This window comes from Camellia sinensis, chromosome 11 (assembly GCF_055761805.1).
Source record: "Camellia sinensis isolate YWXY chromosome 11, ASM5576180v1, whole genome shotgun sequence".
NCBI classification, from domain to species: Eukaryota; Viridiplantae; Streptophyta; class Magnoliopsida; order Ericales; family Theaceae; genus Camellia; species Camellia sinensis.
In genome coordinates this window covers 95233555-95252414 of record NC_138971.1, presented here as the reverse complement: position 1 = coordinate 95252414, position 18860 = coordinate 95233555, and the positions used below count along the sequence as shown (strand labels likewise).

Here is an 18860-nt window from a genome sequence, read left to right as displayed (position 1 = left end):
TGTTTGGGTCATCTATGATTTGCTTTGTATAGCTACCATGTAATCCCTCTTGTAGGCCTTAAGTATCGGACCCTCTAGCATGCTATCCTTGCATCATTTCAGTGGCTTAGAACCACTTATAGCATCATTTCAGTCCTCATGGCATGCTTGTATGCTTGTATTTTATGTCCCTTTAATGCTTTATAAGGTTGTCATCTTATGCTCCATGTTTGGCCTCTTTTGTATGCTCGCATGTTTAGACCATTTAGATGCCATCAAGATGTATTTTTGGCTTTGTTTTAACATGCTAAGACTCTGATTTTGGTTGTTCAAATCATGTCATGTTTGATTTTGCTAAGTGTAGTTCAATACATCTTTGGCTTGCCTTGAGTTTTGGCTTTGCTTGCATGCGTTGCTTGCTTTCATTAGTTGGTTTGACACCTCTATTTCATGCAATTTCAGAGCCTAGCATGCTTGCTATATGCCCATGTTTATGTCCTTTTAAGTGTGCTTAAAATTTACCTCTTTGTGCTTAAGTGTCGAACCATGTTTGCATGCATGATTGTATGTTTAGATACTTGGTTCATGACATGTTGTTGCATGCTTGAATAGTGTTGCGTTTGGCATGCATTTCTTGCTAAGTTGTCTAACATGTTATATGCCTTGCATGTGTGCATGTTGACATTACACTTTGCATGCTTGTTAGTTGCATCCTTGCATGTTCATTTGCATGCTCATGTTGCATGTTTAGAGTGCATGCTTAGGTTGTATTTGACATGCATGCCTTGCCTCTTGAATTGAGTATGATAGAAGTTAGGCTTCATTTGTTTGTTTGGTTTGCATTACATTTGAAATCAAAATGCACAACTTGGTTCCTTGGGCCATCACGCATTGAAATGCGCGATTGGTGGTCCGAGAATCAAGGACCATCCTTCTTTGAGTCATAAACATGATAAGGAGTGTGGTTGGTGGAAACATTGCTTGAAATACATTGCCATGCCATGTTTTGCCCTCTACTGCTGTCAAAACAGGTTGCTGCAGGAAGCTTTGGCTGGCCGACCATCTATACTGCCGACTGACCAATTATTGATGGCCGAGAGCTCAACAAATGGTCGATGACCATCCGGACATGGTCGGTGGGGTTTCCACTTGGTCGGTGGTGATCCACAGTGTCCATGGAGCATACCTTGGGATTTGTGCAATTTTTAGAGGAGCAGAGCAGGGGAAACAGAGGCAACTTGTGCATGGCAGTGGACTTCCGAGCAAAACCGAGCGTGCATGCATTGGGCCCTCTTCCCGAGGCTGCTTTTAATGTTTAATTAGCTTAGTTAATTTGCTTAACTAGTTAATTGTCTGTAATATTTAATTAGCTCGTAGGTTAGTTAAATTTGTATTATTCTTTCGGTCTCTCCAAGCGAGGGCGAATTTGTAATAAGTGTGGGTGCGTGTGTGCATGTCTTCCAACCCCCACTTCTTTCTCCCTTTTACTTACCTGCTTTCATAGTTAGTATTAGGACATATTTAATTTAGCATCCTTATGCTATGCATGAGTGCATCATTCATCAGTATTGCATGCATCGGGCTCGGCGCATCATAATAACTGCATAGTATTTCAAATCTAAACTTGAATATGTGCATCAAATGGTTGCATTTCACATGCCATCCTAGGATTAACCGAGTCTATCCTAATTGCATTCTGTATGCGCTGCATTAGGCACTTAACATGGACTTGGATCATACATTGATTGCTAACGAGTTCTTTGTTTTGGCTTGGAGTACACTGTAAGTATTTTGTGCATTAGCATCTTGCACGAGTGTGAATGTTAACATGACAGCATACTTACCATGTGACTATGTGCTTATGTGATATTACTGAATGAGTGCCTGTGGGTGAAGGTTGGATTGTTTGAATTGGGATAATTCATCAAAATCTGTATTTTAGCCTACTCGCGAGTAACAAAATTCAAACCATTTTCCAAAAAAACGGAAATGCGATGCTTTGTTCCGACTTAGGCAATTTAGTCTATACTTGTTTTGCTGTGCACATCACATAGCAATTCTAGGCTAACAACCGGAGTAGGAACACATAATGCTTTCAAAACAAGATATCACGGTTAGTAGAGGCCGATCTTTGATCGAGCAAGAGGGGGTGCTCATAGCTGACCTTCCCCAATCGTACCTAAGTTCCCGAGCCGAGGCAACTTTGGTGATGACCGACACGTGGCCTTTGGCACCGAGTCAGGGTTTTCTAAATTTCCCAAAATAAAATATTTAGGTGGCGACTCTGTATCTGGCAAAGCAGTCTATGTTTGGCTCTTCTTTTCTAAAAATCTGTTTTCCAAAATGATTTGCCGAATTTGGACTCTTTGGTTCAGATTAAGAACTGTGACGATTTGAGAGTCCTGAACTGTAGTGAACCCAATATGAACAGAACGAGACTCGTCCTCCCCGGGCGTTCGGGGATGTCTACACCTTGAGATTCAGTATCACCCTGGGAAAGCCAATACAGTTGCTGATGCCTTGAGCAGAAAATCGATGGGGAGTTTGGCTTGTTTACTCACTGAACAGAAAGAGATCTTGCAAGATTTTGAGAAGTCCAGGATTGAAGTGATATTGTGTGAGCAGGGCGAATTGATAGCCGTCATTTCAACCGAACTAGCAATCATTGATGAGATTAAACAGAAACAGAAGGAGGATGAATTCCTTAAAGAGGTAGTTGATGAATTTGAAATGAATCCGAGACTAGAATACAGTGTGGTAAATGAGGTGCTGAAATTCCAAGACAGATTGTGTGTTCCAAACATTCCTGAGTTAAGGAAGAGAATTCTAGATGAAGCCCATAAGTCAGTGTTTGCTATGCATCCGGGTAATAAGAAAATGTATCGGGATTTGAAGCAAAGCCATTGGTGGCCCAAAATAAAGAAAGATATTGCAGAGTATGTATCGAAGTGCCTTCAATGTCAGCAAGTTAAAGCTGAACGTCAAAAATCGGGTGGCCTATTTCAGCCTCTCCCTATTCCCGACTGGAAATCGGAGCATGTGACTATGGACTTTGTTGTTGGTCTACCTCGCACTTCCCAAGGTATGGACTCTATTTGGGTTGTAGTTGATAGACTGACTAAATCTGCACATTTTCTGCCCGTTAAAACTACATTTGATGCTTATAGATTGGCTACTATATATGCTGATAGGATTGTTTGTTTACACGGAGTTCCGGTATCTATTGTCTCGAATAGAGATTCGAAATTTGTGTCTAGATTGTGGAAAAACCTATAAAGAGCTATGGGAATAGAATTGAGATTCAGTACCGTGTTCCATCTACAGACCGATGGGCAATCAGAACGAACAATACAGACCTTGGAAAATATGCTTCAGATGTGTGCTTTAGATTTCCAAGGAAGTTGGGAAGATTATTTGCCACTGGCAGAGTTTGCATACAATAATAGCTTCCACTCCAGCATCGGCATGGCACCATATGAAGCTTTGTATGGTAGAAAGTGCAGATCACCAATTTGTTGGACAGAAGTTGGGGATAAGACCTTACTTGGGCCTGAAATCGTGCAAGACACTTCTGAGAAGATCAAGATTATTCAACAAATGCTCAAAATAGCTCAGAATCGACAAAAGAATTATGCAGATGTTCGAAGAAGACCTCTTGAATATGAGGTCGGTGATCATGTGTTTATTCATGTGACGCCGATGAAGGGCCAAGTAAGATTTGGAAAGAAAGGTAAATTGTCGCCCCATTACATTGGGCCATTCCAAGGCTTGGTCCTGTTGCTTACCGAGTCGCTTTGCCATCGGGATTCGAAAAAATGCACAATGTATTTCACGTATCAATGTTAAGGGGTTATCTTTGAGATCCGTTTCATGTGATTGATTATCACCGGATAGCCTTTGATGAAAATATGGAGTACGCAGAATAGCCAGAACGAATCATTGACCGGCAAGTGAAATAGTTGAGAAGCAAGCCCATCCCGATGGTGGGAGTGGAATGGAAAGAACACTATGGGACAGACGCTACATGGGAAAAAGAAGATGAAATGCGACTACGCTACCCATATTTGTTTCTCGACGAAGGTAAAATAAGTTTGGAGGGCCAAACTTCCTAAAAGAGGGAAGACTATGATAACCCTGTTCCGTATTATACTAATTGATCTTAATTATGATTGTGATTATGTGTTTAATATGATTTTGAGTGCCATTTATATGATATATGTGGTTTTGAATTTCTATATGTTCACCGTAGAAAAACTCTGTTCAACTTACTGTTATGAACTGAAAATTGAAGGCCTTATCGTCCACAGAAACCGAAATTGCCTACGCCATTGTGATTGGCGTAATTTTTAGAGTCTATAATGAAATTTAATTGAAAATTGATTCGGAACGAAATAATTAGATTCAGAACGATTAAATTAAGCAACATTACTTAACCTTATCCAATTTGATCAAGACAAGAATATATAAATGTCCTATTACACTTATATTCATTTGGCTTGAACTCAAAATCTGAAATTACACTCTAGTGAGAGAAAGGGGCCGGTTCTAGAGTAAGGAAGAGGGAGAATTGTGCATTTTGGCTCAAAGCTTGAGAATTGGGGGCTATACTCAAAGAACTAACTACATTTGTGAAGATTGGAGCCCTAGGTGAGTAAATTCATGAGTTTGAGTTGTGGTTTTTGTGAATTCAAGATTAAATGGTAATCAAGAACATAAAATGGATTGATCATGATGAGATTGAAGTCTATATGCACATGCATGCATAGAATTGCCATGGATTGCCATGAATTTGCATAATCAAGCATGAAACATGTTGAATATGATGAATTGAGCCCCAAATCATACATGTATGCATGTTCCTAATGGATTCCACGTTTTTGAACATCATTTGTGCCATTTAAAGTGGAATTGGAGTCAATAATTGACATGCATGGATGATCCATGGAGATATGAAGTTGTGTGAAGTTGAATGCATGAGTTTTGAAAATCATGGAAAGAATTCAAGATAATTTATGAGGTGGACCATGATTTTAGTCAATTGATTCCAAATTAATTATGACCTTGTGTTATATGATGTCCTTCCATGCTTTTGCATAAAAAATATGAGTTTTGGAGCCTTTGGGGTTGAGTTTGAAATTCAAACAGAGTTTTGGAAAACCCAGAATTTGACCTATGCGCTCGAGCGGGGAAAGCGCCGCTTGAGCGTGAAATATTAGTTCCCAGAACTTTTGCAGACATTGATGTCCGCTCGAGCAGGGAGAGTCACGCTCGAGCTCCAACCACGTAGTTTGAATTCTAGCTCGAGCGTCTAAAGTCACGCTCGAGCGTAAATATGAGGCAACTAGTGCTTTTGCAGACTAGAGGGGTCCATTCGAGCGGCAAAAACCGCGCTCGAGCGGAGAGCCCTGTTTCAGAAATTTTGTAAAGTTAATTTAAGTTTTTTTTCTGTTCTCGTTCATTTCTGAGCACTTTTAGGCATGCATTGAACATTATAAATAAGTTAAAAAGGATAAGAAAGAAGCCTAAGAGGGATGTATGAATTAAGAATGGATTGAATCGTTTGTGACCCATATATGTGTTATGTATTATGTAGGGTTGAGCACAAGGACGAATCCACCAGTAGAACACTGTGAGTAATATCTTAATAAAGATATTTTGAAGTATGCTATTTGTTCAATTATTTACTCCTATTTGAGTTTCGTAAGCTTGTTAATCTGAAAGGTGGACAACATTTGTTATGCCATACGATTGGGGCAAAAGCCATTGGATATGAATGATTGGGCCAAAGGTCGTTGGATATGAATGATTGGGCCAAAGGTCGTTGGATATGAATGATTGGGCTAAAGGCCATTTGACATGAATGAATGGGCCAAACACCGTCGGCCATGAATGAATGGGCCAAAGGCCGTTTGATACGAATGAATTGGGCCTGAGGCCATTCGATACGTCTGGATTTGTAGTCGTTGAAACACTAGATAGAAACATGAATTGTGTCTAAGGCCGTCCGATGCATCTATTTCAAATTTCGTTCATGTATTTTCTTTATTTTATATTATTCATTGGGCTTTCGCTTACTCTTATTCATGTGTCTGTAGGTGAGCCAAGAAATGCCCAAACCCAGCCCCAGTAAAGTATGTGAGAAACAGTCAAAGTTTTGAGGAGTTAGCCCTTACGTCTCACGCATGAAACTTGTTTTTGCCCTTTCGTTCTTTTTTCATATTTTTGCTATGTTGGCAAAAACTTTGGATCACCTTGTATATAAGCTTTTGGTTTGGCTGACTATGACTTGAATGATCCGGTTGTGCAAAGCTTATATGTTAACTTCCTTTGATGTGAGTTATTAATGAATATATGTGAAATGTTATGATGTGCCATGTAAGCACAACTCTATGGACAAAAGTTTTAAGTTTCCGTTTTGGCCCCTTAACTCTGTTGAGATACGTTTGACAAATTGTTTGAGGCCGTAGGTAATCTCGTGATTACTGGCCGGTTATGATCTTAATCCATGGGGGCGGGGCGGGCGTGGGTTCGGGTCATGACACCTTGTTTGTCTGAAAAATAAAAATTGTAAATAAGAAGTGTTACTGCATCCAATATGAGGGTGGGGCACTACCAATAAAAACAAATATAAATGGTATCCAAAAAATATTAAACAAAGCAAACGTGCGAAAATAAAAATTTACTTACCGATTCCATCTTATCCCACCACGCATCTGACGCTTGAAAACGAACCAATTTCGCTGTCAAATTCAGTCCCTGAGATTCCTTTGCTGGAATCCATCAACTTCCTCCAAGCATTCCATTCTTTTTTGAGACTCATATATTTCTGCAACTGTTTCAGACCATGACTTTTTCCAAATGTTTTGTTTCAAATTTTTTTGCCAATGACTTGTACCCAGTTTAGCTTAGGACTAGGAATGGGTGATTCCCTTTTGTAATCTCATTGGCAATCAACTACAAGAAAATCCCTGTTGATTCACTGTCCCAGGATGCCTTGTGGTGAGGTTTTTGTGTTTCTTCAACACTGTTAGACTTCTCTGTTGCAATCCCTTTGTTCTTTGATAGGGTATGAGGAGAAGTACGTATCGAAGCCATTTCGACTCACCACGAATACACGCCAAGTAATTTACGGGCCAAAATGATCACGATCACAAAATTGCATGGAAGTGACTAATATGAAAAACATTTGGTTGCTACGTTGACAATATATAACCATTGCACAGTAATTAAAACAAAAATAACGACACATAAAATTCATGCAAAACAAGTGGACATAGGAATACAAACACTTGTTAAATAATTTTGTTGCACTAAAGTAGTCATTAACGTCTCCCCCGAACTATTCATGGAACCATATGTGAAATTAAAGTGATTACAGTCAACATCATTACAATAGTCATGCATGCAAAACGCTAAGTTTGCTTACATACGCAACAACAAAATGACAACAACAATGCACAGCATAGAGACAAAGATTTTAAGGAGACGCAACGAGTGTTGAATGTCTATGACATCATCTCGCAAGTGCATGACAATGTCATTTGTGGAGGACGCATAGTCTGTGCTTTGTCTCCTTGGTTCTTCGCACCAACCAATCCAATTGACACAGGGTTGATGTGTGAAAATGACGAAGTTATTAGTCAATTGGTCCGGAATTAAATTAAATTATGACCGTAATTGAATTGGGCACTCACCACAGGGCGAGGACAAGAAAAGTACAAATGCCCTGGAATTTTGTTTGATCTGGATATCTTCACAACACATTGACCATAGTCACAGGCACACATCTGACATGGCCATGTAGTGGAAATTGCAGTTGAGGTAAAAGAAACCATGGTTTGTTTTCTGACCATGTAAATGACTACTACAACAAATATGGTATGAATGAGGTCCACATAATTCAGAGTTCACGAATTTTTTCTGTAAGAAATGACAAATGTCTCCATTTGTTTCTAAAAAATGGGGTCTTACAATATATATATATATATATATATATATTTACAAGCACAAATAACTTGACAAATAGTAAACCAGAAGCATTCATATTTCTTGTAGTTTAATTCATATTGTTTATGTGTAAAATACAAATATTGTAACAAATGAAACCAAAAATTTTCGTAGAATTAGAAACTATGTAGACAAAATTGAGTTGCACAATTATTCATTCGGCAAGTTATTGTCAATATATATGTTCATGTTATCTTTTCTTATAATAGGAAATTGGTGTGAATGATTGGTCATTTGTTCGAGTTTATTTTTTCTGTATCAAATGAGCAGTTGTAATTACCATTCTAAAGCCACATTTACAATCTGTTATTTCTTCTATCTGTTCGAACATAGGTCCGTTTTTGGTGTTTTTTTTTTATTTTTTTTAAAGGTTGTGAATCAATCAATTTTGTTCTTTCAATAGTTGTAATCAATAGGTTTATTTTCATGGACAATTGTTTCTCTTCAAATGAGGCCCATAATAAAATCCTAATTTCATATCTTCCAAATGAATTAAAAATTCCACACTGAATAACCTTCAACATTAACAAATTGGCAGATGACATAGCATTTAAAAAAATATTTTGCATGAAAAATTTATTTCATGAAAAAAAAATGTTCCACCAACACACAACACTACAGCACAATATCAACAACACAGCAGCAGGACATGTACAAAATAGAAAAAAAAAATTAAAAATTTCACAAAAATCGACAGATAACTACTGCGTGAAAGCAAAGATTTGAGTAAAAAAAATAAATGGAACACATCCGGAATATTGTAATTTCAGAGAGCAATTTTCTAAAGAAAAACAAAAAAACTGCACACATCACAATTTCTTGTCTGATCCATCATAATACCGTGGTTTTTCCTTATGCCCAACAAACAAATAACATCCACACAACAAAAAAAATGGATGATTAATCAATACCCCAGCAGATCGGGGTTGAAAGAGACGAAATATCCAAAACCCAAAAAAAATCTGTGTGCCTGACGATTGGTGGTGGCAAGGACACGATGGTTGCAGTGTGGCCAGTGATGTGCACTCCAGTGGGCTTGGGATATGGACAACAGATGTTGCTATTCTTCTTCGCCAATAGTAGATACCCTTTTTGCCTCGTTCTTCTCACCTAACCGTTCCCTAGGTTAGGGAAAGTGTGTGGTTTCTTTTGGTGCTGGTGTCATAGAAAAGGATTCACGATGGGGGTAGTTTGGTAATTTCCACACAGGCTGAACCCGTTATGCATCACATGACTCATTTTTGTCTTTTTTGGCTAAATTAGCCTATTTTGGATGAATGTGTCTAAATTAGCCCAAGCGTTTGATCCCAAACGTGTACTAAATGCAATGATTGTACTTAGATGTAAATTGCTAGGTATGGGAGCAAATTGATGATGAAATTAACAGCACAAAAAAAAAAAAATCATAAAATGGGAAGAAAAAAATGAGAGCCATTTGTTGTAGTAATACCTAACTGGCTCTTATTTATAATTGTAAGATTTGTGGCTAAATTAGCTTATTTTCAATGGATGTAGCTAAATTAGCCCAAGAGTTTGATCCCAAATGAATACTAAATGCAATGATTGTACTTAGATGTAAATTGATAGGTATATGGATGTAAATTGCTAGGCATATGGCAGCAAATTGATGATGAAGTTAAATTAGAATGAATTAAAATATTATTTTTTAACCAAATTAAATATATATGTAACAACACAAAAAACAAAAGGATAAAATGGAAAGAAAAAAATGAGAGCCATCTACTGTAGTAATACCTAACTGGCTCTTATTTATAATAGTAAGATATATATTGTGTGTGTCCAATTGACACAAAATATTTATATTATGGGATCATTTGGAAAGCTTTTAACCCATTTTGAATTACATAATTTCTCATATTTTTTTACACACAAAAAAGACAAAAAAAGTTAAAAAAAATTAAAAAGTTAGCTTTTAATCAACTTCCTAAATCACCCCTATACATACAAGAGCCTCACACCAATTTAAAAATCAGAGTTGAAACAAATTATAATATTTAATTGATCCAACACATTAAATTTTTTTATTTAAAAAATATATTGATATCATATTACAACTTTTACTGTTTAAAATTAATCAAAATCAATCAAAATGTGTACTTTATTCTTGAAAAAATTAGTAAAATATATCTTTTCAACTTTGGATAATCAGAGAGTTCCAATATACTTTTTCTTATTAGTTAAAGTCACTCAATAATATTATTAGAGAAATTTGCAGTCTGAAATTTCTCCATGATGAGCTGAAAATTTTTCTGTGAAATTTTTAAAATTTCTATGTGAATTTGAAATTTCTTCGTAAAAAAAAAAAAAAGTAAAAAAATAAAATATATATATATACATATATATATATATATATATATTTATGAAGAGTTAAAAATTTCTTTCTTTGAAAATATTAAAAAATCCCAACAATTAAAAAAATATTATATATCTTTTAACTTATAAAATTCTAATATAGATCTTAAACTAATTCCCACACAAGTTTCTTTGAATAAATCAAACTCAATGAAAGTTATCATAGCTTTTTAACGGCTGTGAAGAACCCATCCGTGGATGACACTTACCTGATCAGGCAGTTCAATCACATTTTGTTTCCTTTACTAGGCAAACCTGCACGCACGTGATTCAGGCGGCACGATAACAGGGTGTTTGGCAGAAAGTTTTTAGTATTTTTTTAGGTTAAAATTTATAAAAAAATAAAAATAAAATATGTTAAAATAATTAATAAAATAAAATATCAAAATAAATTTTTAATTATTTTAATTTTTTCTCTCACAAATATCACATCAAATTATAAAAAAATTTAATCATTTTTCCAAACACAAAATATTTAATCTACTAAAATAACCAAAAACTAAAATAATCTGCTAAAATAACAATTTCTTAGACACCCACAATAATAACTCAATTTGTTGAAATCATCATGTTTGTTTGATTGGGTGTGTTTCATATAATTTATTATAAGTTAAATGTTGATAATTAAAAAAATTAAAATAAAAACATTTTTATTTCAGCTTTCACATAATTTTTTTGAACTTAATTAATCTATTTTTGCATAAGTTACAAATAGAAAGTGCATCAAACAATTTAGTGTAACTTTTTTTAAAAAAATATTAAAAATACTATATAACAAATAAAAAAAATTAAAATAAAGATATTTCTTCTACAACTTTCACATAATTTTTTTTCAACTTAATTGGTCTATTTTTGCATAAGTTATAAATAGAAAGTGCATCAAACAGTTTAGTACCATTTTTCTTTTTCAATATTAAAAATACTATAAACAACACAAATAATGTGCACCAAACAACCCTATTATAAGTTATCAATTTTTAAAATTATGCATCTTATTTTATATTGGACGTTTAGGCGAATTTTTTTTTTTTGAATTTTCTTTATCCAAAAGTCCAAGCATTAAAATACTTTGTCAAAAAGGACAAATTTGGACAAAATGACCACAATACCCATATATATATATATATATATATATATCATAGACACGGTAGAAACTTTCATTTCCAAACAACTATTCTTACTCTGTCTCTCTCTCTTCAAACCCTAACAAACAAACACACACACACACACACACACAATCTCTCTCTCCCTCTCTCTCTCCTCTTCATTTTCGTCGCTAATTGCCTTTGTAGTCCACCTCATTCGTCGCCATCGATCTGAACTCTTTCTCTCCATCTTCCTCCCCGCCATCGATCTCTTTCTCATCGTGTTGTATTGCGTCGCCATTTGATTCATCTCTCTTACTCTCACGTCGCAGATCCGGTAACCTCCGCCGCAACGACATCATTCTCCCCTGCATAATCTTCATTGCCGAAGACAGCAACGAAGATAACAATAACACTGTCATATGCTTGATCAAGCGGTCATCAATTTGTACCCTAAGTTTCCATTCTCAAAGGGTCAATGTGGTGGAATCAACAGTTCAATGTGTTCGATTTGTTTGTGTAAGTACAGGACATCTGAGATGCTAAAAATGTTGTCGGAACTCGCCGCGTCTAACGCCTCTCTTGACACTGCTCTTGGAGGTCGTTTCGATTTCACAGTACTCCAATGGTTGGAGTGCTAAAAAGACAAACTCAATTTGAGTTTGGTGAAGGAGAATTCTAGAGAAGATGAGAACAAGCAAAAGACTGTTGGAAAGTTCCAGAGAGAAGAAGAGGAAGCCAAAATGAAGAAGATGAGGACGTCCGAGGGAATTGTCATCCATATATATATATATATATAAGGTTTCAAGACTTTCACTCTGGACACTCCAACCAACTTAATTTTAAATGGAGTCAATCTCCTGTCTCCTTCTAACAATAGAGTACGTCTCTTATCTCCTCCTGAACAATGACATATATACAATGTATTGAAAGGTATTATCATATACAATGACTATCCATAACACATATACAATGGTTTAATCCAACCGTCATTTTCAATGACATAATTTATATGATTAGTTTCAATTCACCCAATCCTCATACAATTTCTACAACGATCATAGCTATCCTCCACCAATAGCTCAAAACGGATATTTCTAAACGGATATACAATCTATTTAACATATATTTCATCAAATTTTCATAAGTGAGTGATTTAACAAATCCAAGTACACCATTCATTTACATATCCTCCTAATTCCACATTTCTCATATCAATTTCATTATTTATACAAAATAATTATCAAACACAAATTTGGGCAATTTTTTTCATTTTTCAAATATCAACCCCAAAGCCAAATTTCACAATTTTAACACAAGAGAGCTTCATATTCAAAGCCCCGTACTCATTTTGCAACTCAACATGGAAAACCGTTTTTTTAATTTGAGCCCAAACCCTAGTTTACACTACAACAAGTTGGGCATTGAGTGACGAAATTTTTTTGTCTTCAAAGAGCTAATTTCGTCACTATAGATATTTGTGAGGAAATATTTTTGTCACCGGTTTCGTCATTGAATGTTTGTCACTAAAAACCAACGTGACGAAAAATAATTTCGTCACCAATGAAATTACTTCAGCGACGAAATTTTTTGTCACCAAAAAAACAACATTTTGTCGCTAAAAATTCTCATTTTCGTCACCAAATAGTTTTTCAATACCATATTTATAACTTTAGTTGACGAATAAATTTGTCACGCATGTTGATCATTGATGAGGAAATAATTTCGTCACAATAAGCTGTAAAGATGACGAAATTTTTTGTCTTCAAAAGTCATAATTTTGTCACCAATAAAACAATATTTTGTCGCCAAAAATTCTCATTTTCGTCACCAAATAGTTATTCAGTACCATATTTATAACTTTAGTTGACGAATAAATTTGTCACGTATGTTGATCATTGATGAGGAAATAATTTCGTCACAATAAGATGTAAAGGTGACGAAATTTTTCGTCTTCAAAAGTCATAATTTTGTCACCAAAAAAACAACATTTTGTTGCCAAAAATTCTCATTTTCGTCACCAAATAGTTATTTAGTACCATATTTATAATTTTAGTTGACGAATAAATTTGTCACGCATGTTGATCATTGATGAGGAAATAATTTCGTCACAATAAGATGTAAAGGTGACGAAATTTTTCGTCTTCAAAAGTCATACATGGGTGACGAAATATATTTCGTCACAAATATATATATACGTGACGAAAATTTTAGTCACCAAACAACAAAATAAATAAAAAGTTTCATATATAAACTGCAGTAAATTTTGTCACAAAAAAAGTTTATTGGTGACGAATAATCACTTTGTCATAATAACAAGTACAAATGACGAAACAAATTCATCACTAAACCTGTTCCATATTTTATATTCAATTTAAATTATTATTTCACAAATATCCCTGCGCATATCCCAATAGCCTTTTAATTGTACTAAGAAATCCACTAGCTATTATACAGCACTCCACAAAAAAATTCACTAAACAATTTATTTTATAAATCAAAATATATCCATCAAACAACCTTAATAATAATCCATTAAGTATCACAAAAAAACCATCAAAGTAAATCCCAAAATAAACTAACGTGGAGTCCACCAAAAAAAATCAACACTCAATCTTAATTTGCAACTACAACTAAGCATCAGTTTAGGAAAAAAATTCAACAGTTGATCTTCATTTGCAAGTATGCTTCCGAACGTCATTAAAACCAATCTACAAAAAAAATAAACAAGGCAAACATTAGCATAGAATGTATATATATAAAGTTTATTATAATAGCAAAGTTTTATTATAAACTTAAAGCCAAATATCAGAAACTTAACAAATATACAGAACTGTTCTCAAGATCACAAGCTTGAAGTTATTTGAATAGAAATTAACAAAGATTAACTAAAAAGATGAATACCATGCTCATTCCCACCCATGGGCTTTGCAATGATCACCTTAACATGGCAATTCACTGTATCCCTAGAATTATGCTCGGATCAAAAACTGGATGTGACCCACGGACACCAGCCAAACCAGTTATAACACTACAACATCTCATGGTAAGAACCAAAGCATGCAGTCAATGAGAATGGGAAGGAACAAATATTGTGGCTGCTGCACAAATGGGATTTAAAAAAATTTTGAAGAGAGAGAGAGAGAGCAACAACCTACAATGCAAAAAATGGAAAACTGGACCATTAGCTTGGTGAGTTGTGACAGCAATGACCAAAATGGATGTAGATAATAAGCTTATTATTTTTAACATTAGCATTAAAAGGCCACGCACAAAACCTAAAAACAGCTCCCTTCTAAATTTAGAAAATAATACACACTGCTATACGTATTATTTTGTTTTAACATTGATTGCTTCCTTTTTTTTTTTTTTTTGATCAACAAAAACTTTATTGATGAAAGAACCTTACAAGAAGGAGAAAATACATCAATAAAGGGGACAAGAAAGGACAGGGGAGAGGGGGATGATGCACAGCACCAAAACCAAACTGTTGGTGACGGACCAACAAGAACACAAAAAACACAACAGACAGCAGGATAAAACGCACACAGCAAGCTACCCATCCCAGCAAAGGTATATAGAAAATATACATCACCAGGCCTACAATTAGATTCACATCCAAAACTGAAGCAAAACTGAAGCAAAAGATATCAGAAAAGCTGCCTAGCAGATCTGTCCACTCACACAGCATAGAGATACAACCAGCAAAGCAGAATGATACCAACAGCAGAGCATACAAATACCAACAGCAGAGCATACAGATACTTGTGACATAGGCTATACAGATACCAACATCCACAGATAGAAACACACCTAACAGCAGGCTATTATCTGACTTAGTTTTGTCTCTACTTTGGTTCGTGTGTATTTTAACTAGGGTCATGCTAAGTAAGAATTTTGATAATGAATCTATTTTCATTAAATACATCTTCAAACTTGTTAAATCTTAGTTAATAAGTAGTCAAACTATTGTACTTTAACTAGTATATACTAACCAACATGAGAAAAATAAAATGATAAAGCGAGCGAGACTTACCAAAAAGGCGACGTACGAGTTCATGGGATACCTCATCCTCTAAATTGTCCTTTGAAACCTTGCTTCTTAAGAAACTCCATGATGCTTGATGTGATCTCAAAATGCTCGTCAATCGACCCATTCATCTTCCCTATCTCTTTATTTTGTGCTTGAATTTCCTCTCTTTGTACTTGAATTTCATGTTTCTGTGCTGTAATTTCCTCTTTATGTGTCTGAATTTCCTCTTTTTGTGACTGAATTTCCTCTTTTTGTGACTGAATTTGCTCATTTTGCTCTTGTATTTCCATCTCTAGACGCCTCACATAGTCACTGTCAGTCGAAGCACTGGTAGTCCTGACAGAGAAGGAACGCCTCAACCCGAGTCCTTTAACATATCCCGACCTTGGCTTTAGCACCTTCACAGATAGCTCCTCCGGAGTAATTGGAACCACACCAGGTCGGGAGCAATGTTCAGCTTGGATCTTTATCATATTATCCTGTCATTTAAAAAAAATTAATTAGAAAAATGAATAAAGATACAATTAAAATTGCAATCATCCTAATACAAAAGGTAAATATACATACATAATTCTCTTCGCACTCCGGAGAAATCCACTGCTTTGTGACATCATTAAAGTGTGTAGATTTGTAAACACATGGCAACTCTGGCAGTTGGCCCCCATTTGCAATTGTCTGATTTTTTTTGTTCAACTAGTAAGTTAAATAAGAATGATGGTAGTAGAATCATCTTTAAAAAAAAAAAACCGAAAAAAAAATTAAAGAAGACCCACCGCCTCGTGTACCCTAACTGGGAGAGATTTTGACCCACACCTATGCTTCGTCTTCAATTGATTTCTATTGTCAATGTTAGCATTTGATTGCTTCTACAAGGAGGAAGTTCCAATAGAAAAATATATATATTAGGAAGACAAGGTAATTGTCAACAATAAATAAACATAAGAAAAGTTTACCAGCCAATTGGCATCATTCCACTTCTTGTCAATCAAGTTTTTCCATTTCTCGAGGTCACATTCAGGCGGTGGGTGGCTTCTAGCATACTCCTCTCCCTTAGCACTTTTAAGGTTCAGGTATTTTTTTCGTAGTCTGTAGGTGTAGCTGCTCAAGCTCCGTCCACACTTTGTTGCCACCGCTTTGCTAACATTTGTGGAGTCACCTTCCATGTCAAATTGATCCTAGCAACACCCACAAATCTTGTAAGTCATAATTAATTATATTACATTAATTCAATCAATTATGTAAAACTTTTACCGTTAGACGCTGAAACATAGGTGCCGTAACTTCTTCGTTGACATGTTTCCACCTGCGAATGCTAAAGTCTGGCAAGTGTGTTCGGACCTCAACACCAATTTTGGAGACTAATTGAGAGGCATGATCCCCCACTGGTGCACGATACTCCTGTGGTATAGGAACTTTGAGCTTTCCATCTTTTTGAACCATTGCTTGAACCTTCAACCCGCGTGTCAAGCCACGAGGGTTTCTAGTAGGCACTGTTTTAAAGACATAACATTGACTGGTTAGCAATTAATTAAAGCGAAATCATAAAAGCAATATAAGTAACTTTTTTTACACATTGAACGGTTCTACACAAATACAAGAAAAAGATTGCTAAGTTTGCATTAAAGATAATGTGCTTCTTAGGTACGTAGAGATGAGAGGTTGCCTTCAGCTTTGAGGCAGCTCCCCGTTCCTGGTTCTCAAGCCTCAGCAGATGAGCAAATAAAACTGTATCAGATGGCAAGTGGGGTTTTGAAGAGAAATGAGCCTGATGGTGGGTGGGATGGAGATAGGATTAGCTACAAACAACCCTCATGGCAGTAGGACTACAGGGTTATGGAAAAATTTGTCAATCTTTTAAGGCCTGGTGAGCCATCTATTCAAACTTCTGTTACAGTAATTGAACTTTGATGCTGATGTAGTTTCACATTATGTATATATAGGATGCACTCCAAAATCTTGTGAAAGTGAATCAATAAAAAGATACACAAATACAAATACAAGAAAAAGATTGCTAAGTTTGCATTAAAGATAATGTGCTTCTTAGGTACGTAGTTTACCTTTTGCTCATCTCTTAAAATTTCCATTTATGCAGATGGAAAATACATAAAATGGAGAAATATTATGTTCAAGACACAGTAGCTGGAAATAAACTAAGTATGACAATAATGATTTGGTACAACAAAAAGAAAATACACCTTAAAAACACAATTAGTACTTCTCATCAAACCTCTCCACATTAAAAAAGAGGCTCATGGTTAAGTAGGTGTATTCTCAGAACAGTTTCAGAATAGTAGCATCCCCCATTAACTCCATATCACAAAATCATCCAATTAGACAAATAAGCAGCCACTCACATAAATAGCCAACTGATGGTGCTAAGCAAACAACTAAACATAGCTTCTGTTAATGGACAGCAACTAAACAATACTGATGGAGCATTCATCCTCCATTACTGAGAATCATCAAGCCACACAGTAGTATAGATCAACAAACAGCAATAATAAACAACACCAAGACAGAGCAGCAATAGTAGGTCTTATCAAAAGCAAAACAGAACAGCCCCATGCTACCATAGACTCCACGCATCTCAGCAACAATCCATATCAGCAGCAAAGGAGACTTGAACACCTCTATTTAAATGTTGTCACTAATAAATTTTTATTTATTAACAGATTACAAAAATATGTTCTATAAAGATGCTTTGAGATATATAAAATTATCAATAATTAAATGAAACTATGATCGTTTGTGAAGATCATGAAGATCATTGTTGAATGTTTTAAATGAATTTTTAAGCCTTGATGTTCTTTAATATATTCTTCCTATCTATTTGGGGTGCATAGGCACTAATTACATTAATTATACTTTCTCCATTACAAGTTTAATTAGCATTATTATGTCTCCTATTTTTGTTATCTGTTTAGTTTCTTGTAAACATGCTATATTAATTTTCCTTCTAATCATAGTGTCTACTAATACCAGTCTTACTTGTTAGTGTACAAACATACCAAGTTGCCTATTTAAACCAACAACTCTGGTCTAACTTCTTTACCCACGGTCGTCTAGGAAAGTGCAGGGACCCTTCCCAATTTTTCATTACACCTGATCACCGACGCAATGCCCCTTGCCCATTTTTTTGAAGTGTCTGAGCAGGTGCAGCTCATTGCTTACAGAGAATGCCCCTATCCCTAATGCAAGAACACCCTAGCCCTTACAAACATGAAATCTATCCTTAGAAGCCTAAGGCAGGGGCCATTGCTTAGAGAAAAAGAAACAAAATATTAAATGAAATAATTGCTCTCTCAATTCAAGAGATCAACAGTTGTCTCCATATTTAAAGCGGGAAAAGATGTCTTTCTGGTTGAAGAAGAAATTGGAGAGAG

At 35.4% G+C, this 18860-nt stretch overlaps 1 protein-coding gene across 1 annotated transcript; it reads right to left on the bottom strand.

Moving 5' to 3' along the window:
• Positions 1-15394: 15394 nt before the first annotated feature.
• Positions 15395-16961, bottom strand: LOC145803179 (uncharacterized). The gene is made up of 5 exons (XM_082896501.1): positions 16729-16961; positions 16431-16652; positions 16251-16343; positions 16045-16152; positions 15395-15956 (listed from the first exon to the last, which is right to left on the bottom strand). Exons 1-5 carry the CDS (start codon positions 16915-16917, stop codon positions 15513-15515), a joined length of 1056 nt encoding a protein of 351 aa, XP_082752627.1. The 5' UTR covers positions 16918-16961; the 3' UTR covers positions 15395-15512.
• Positions 16962-18860: the final 1899 nt, after the last annotated feature.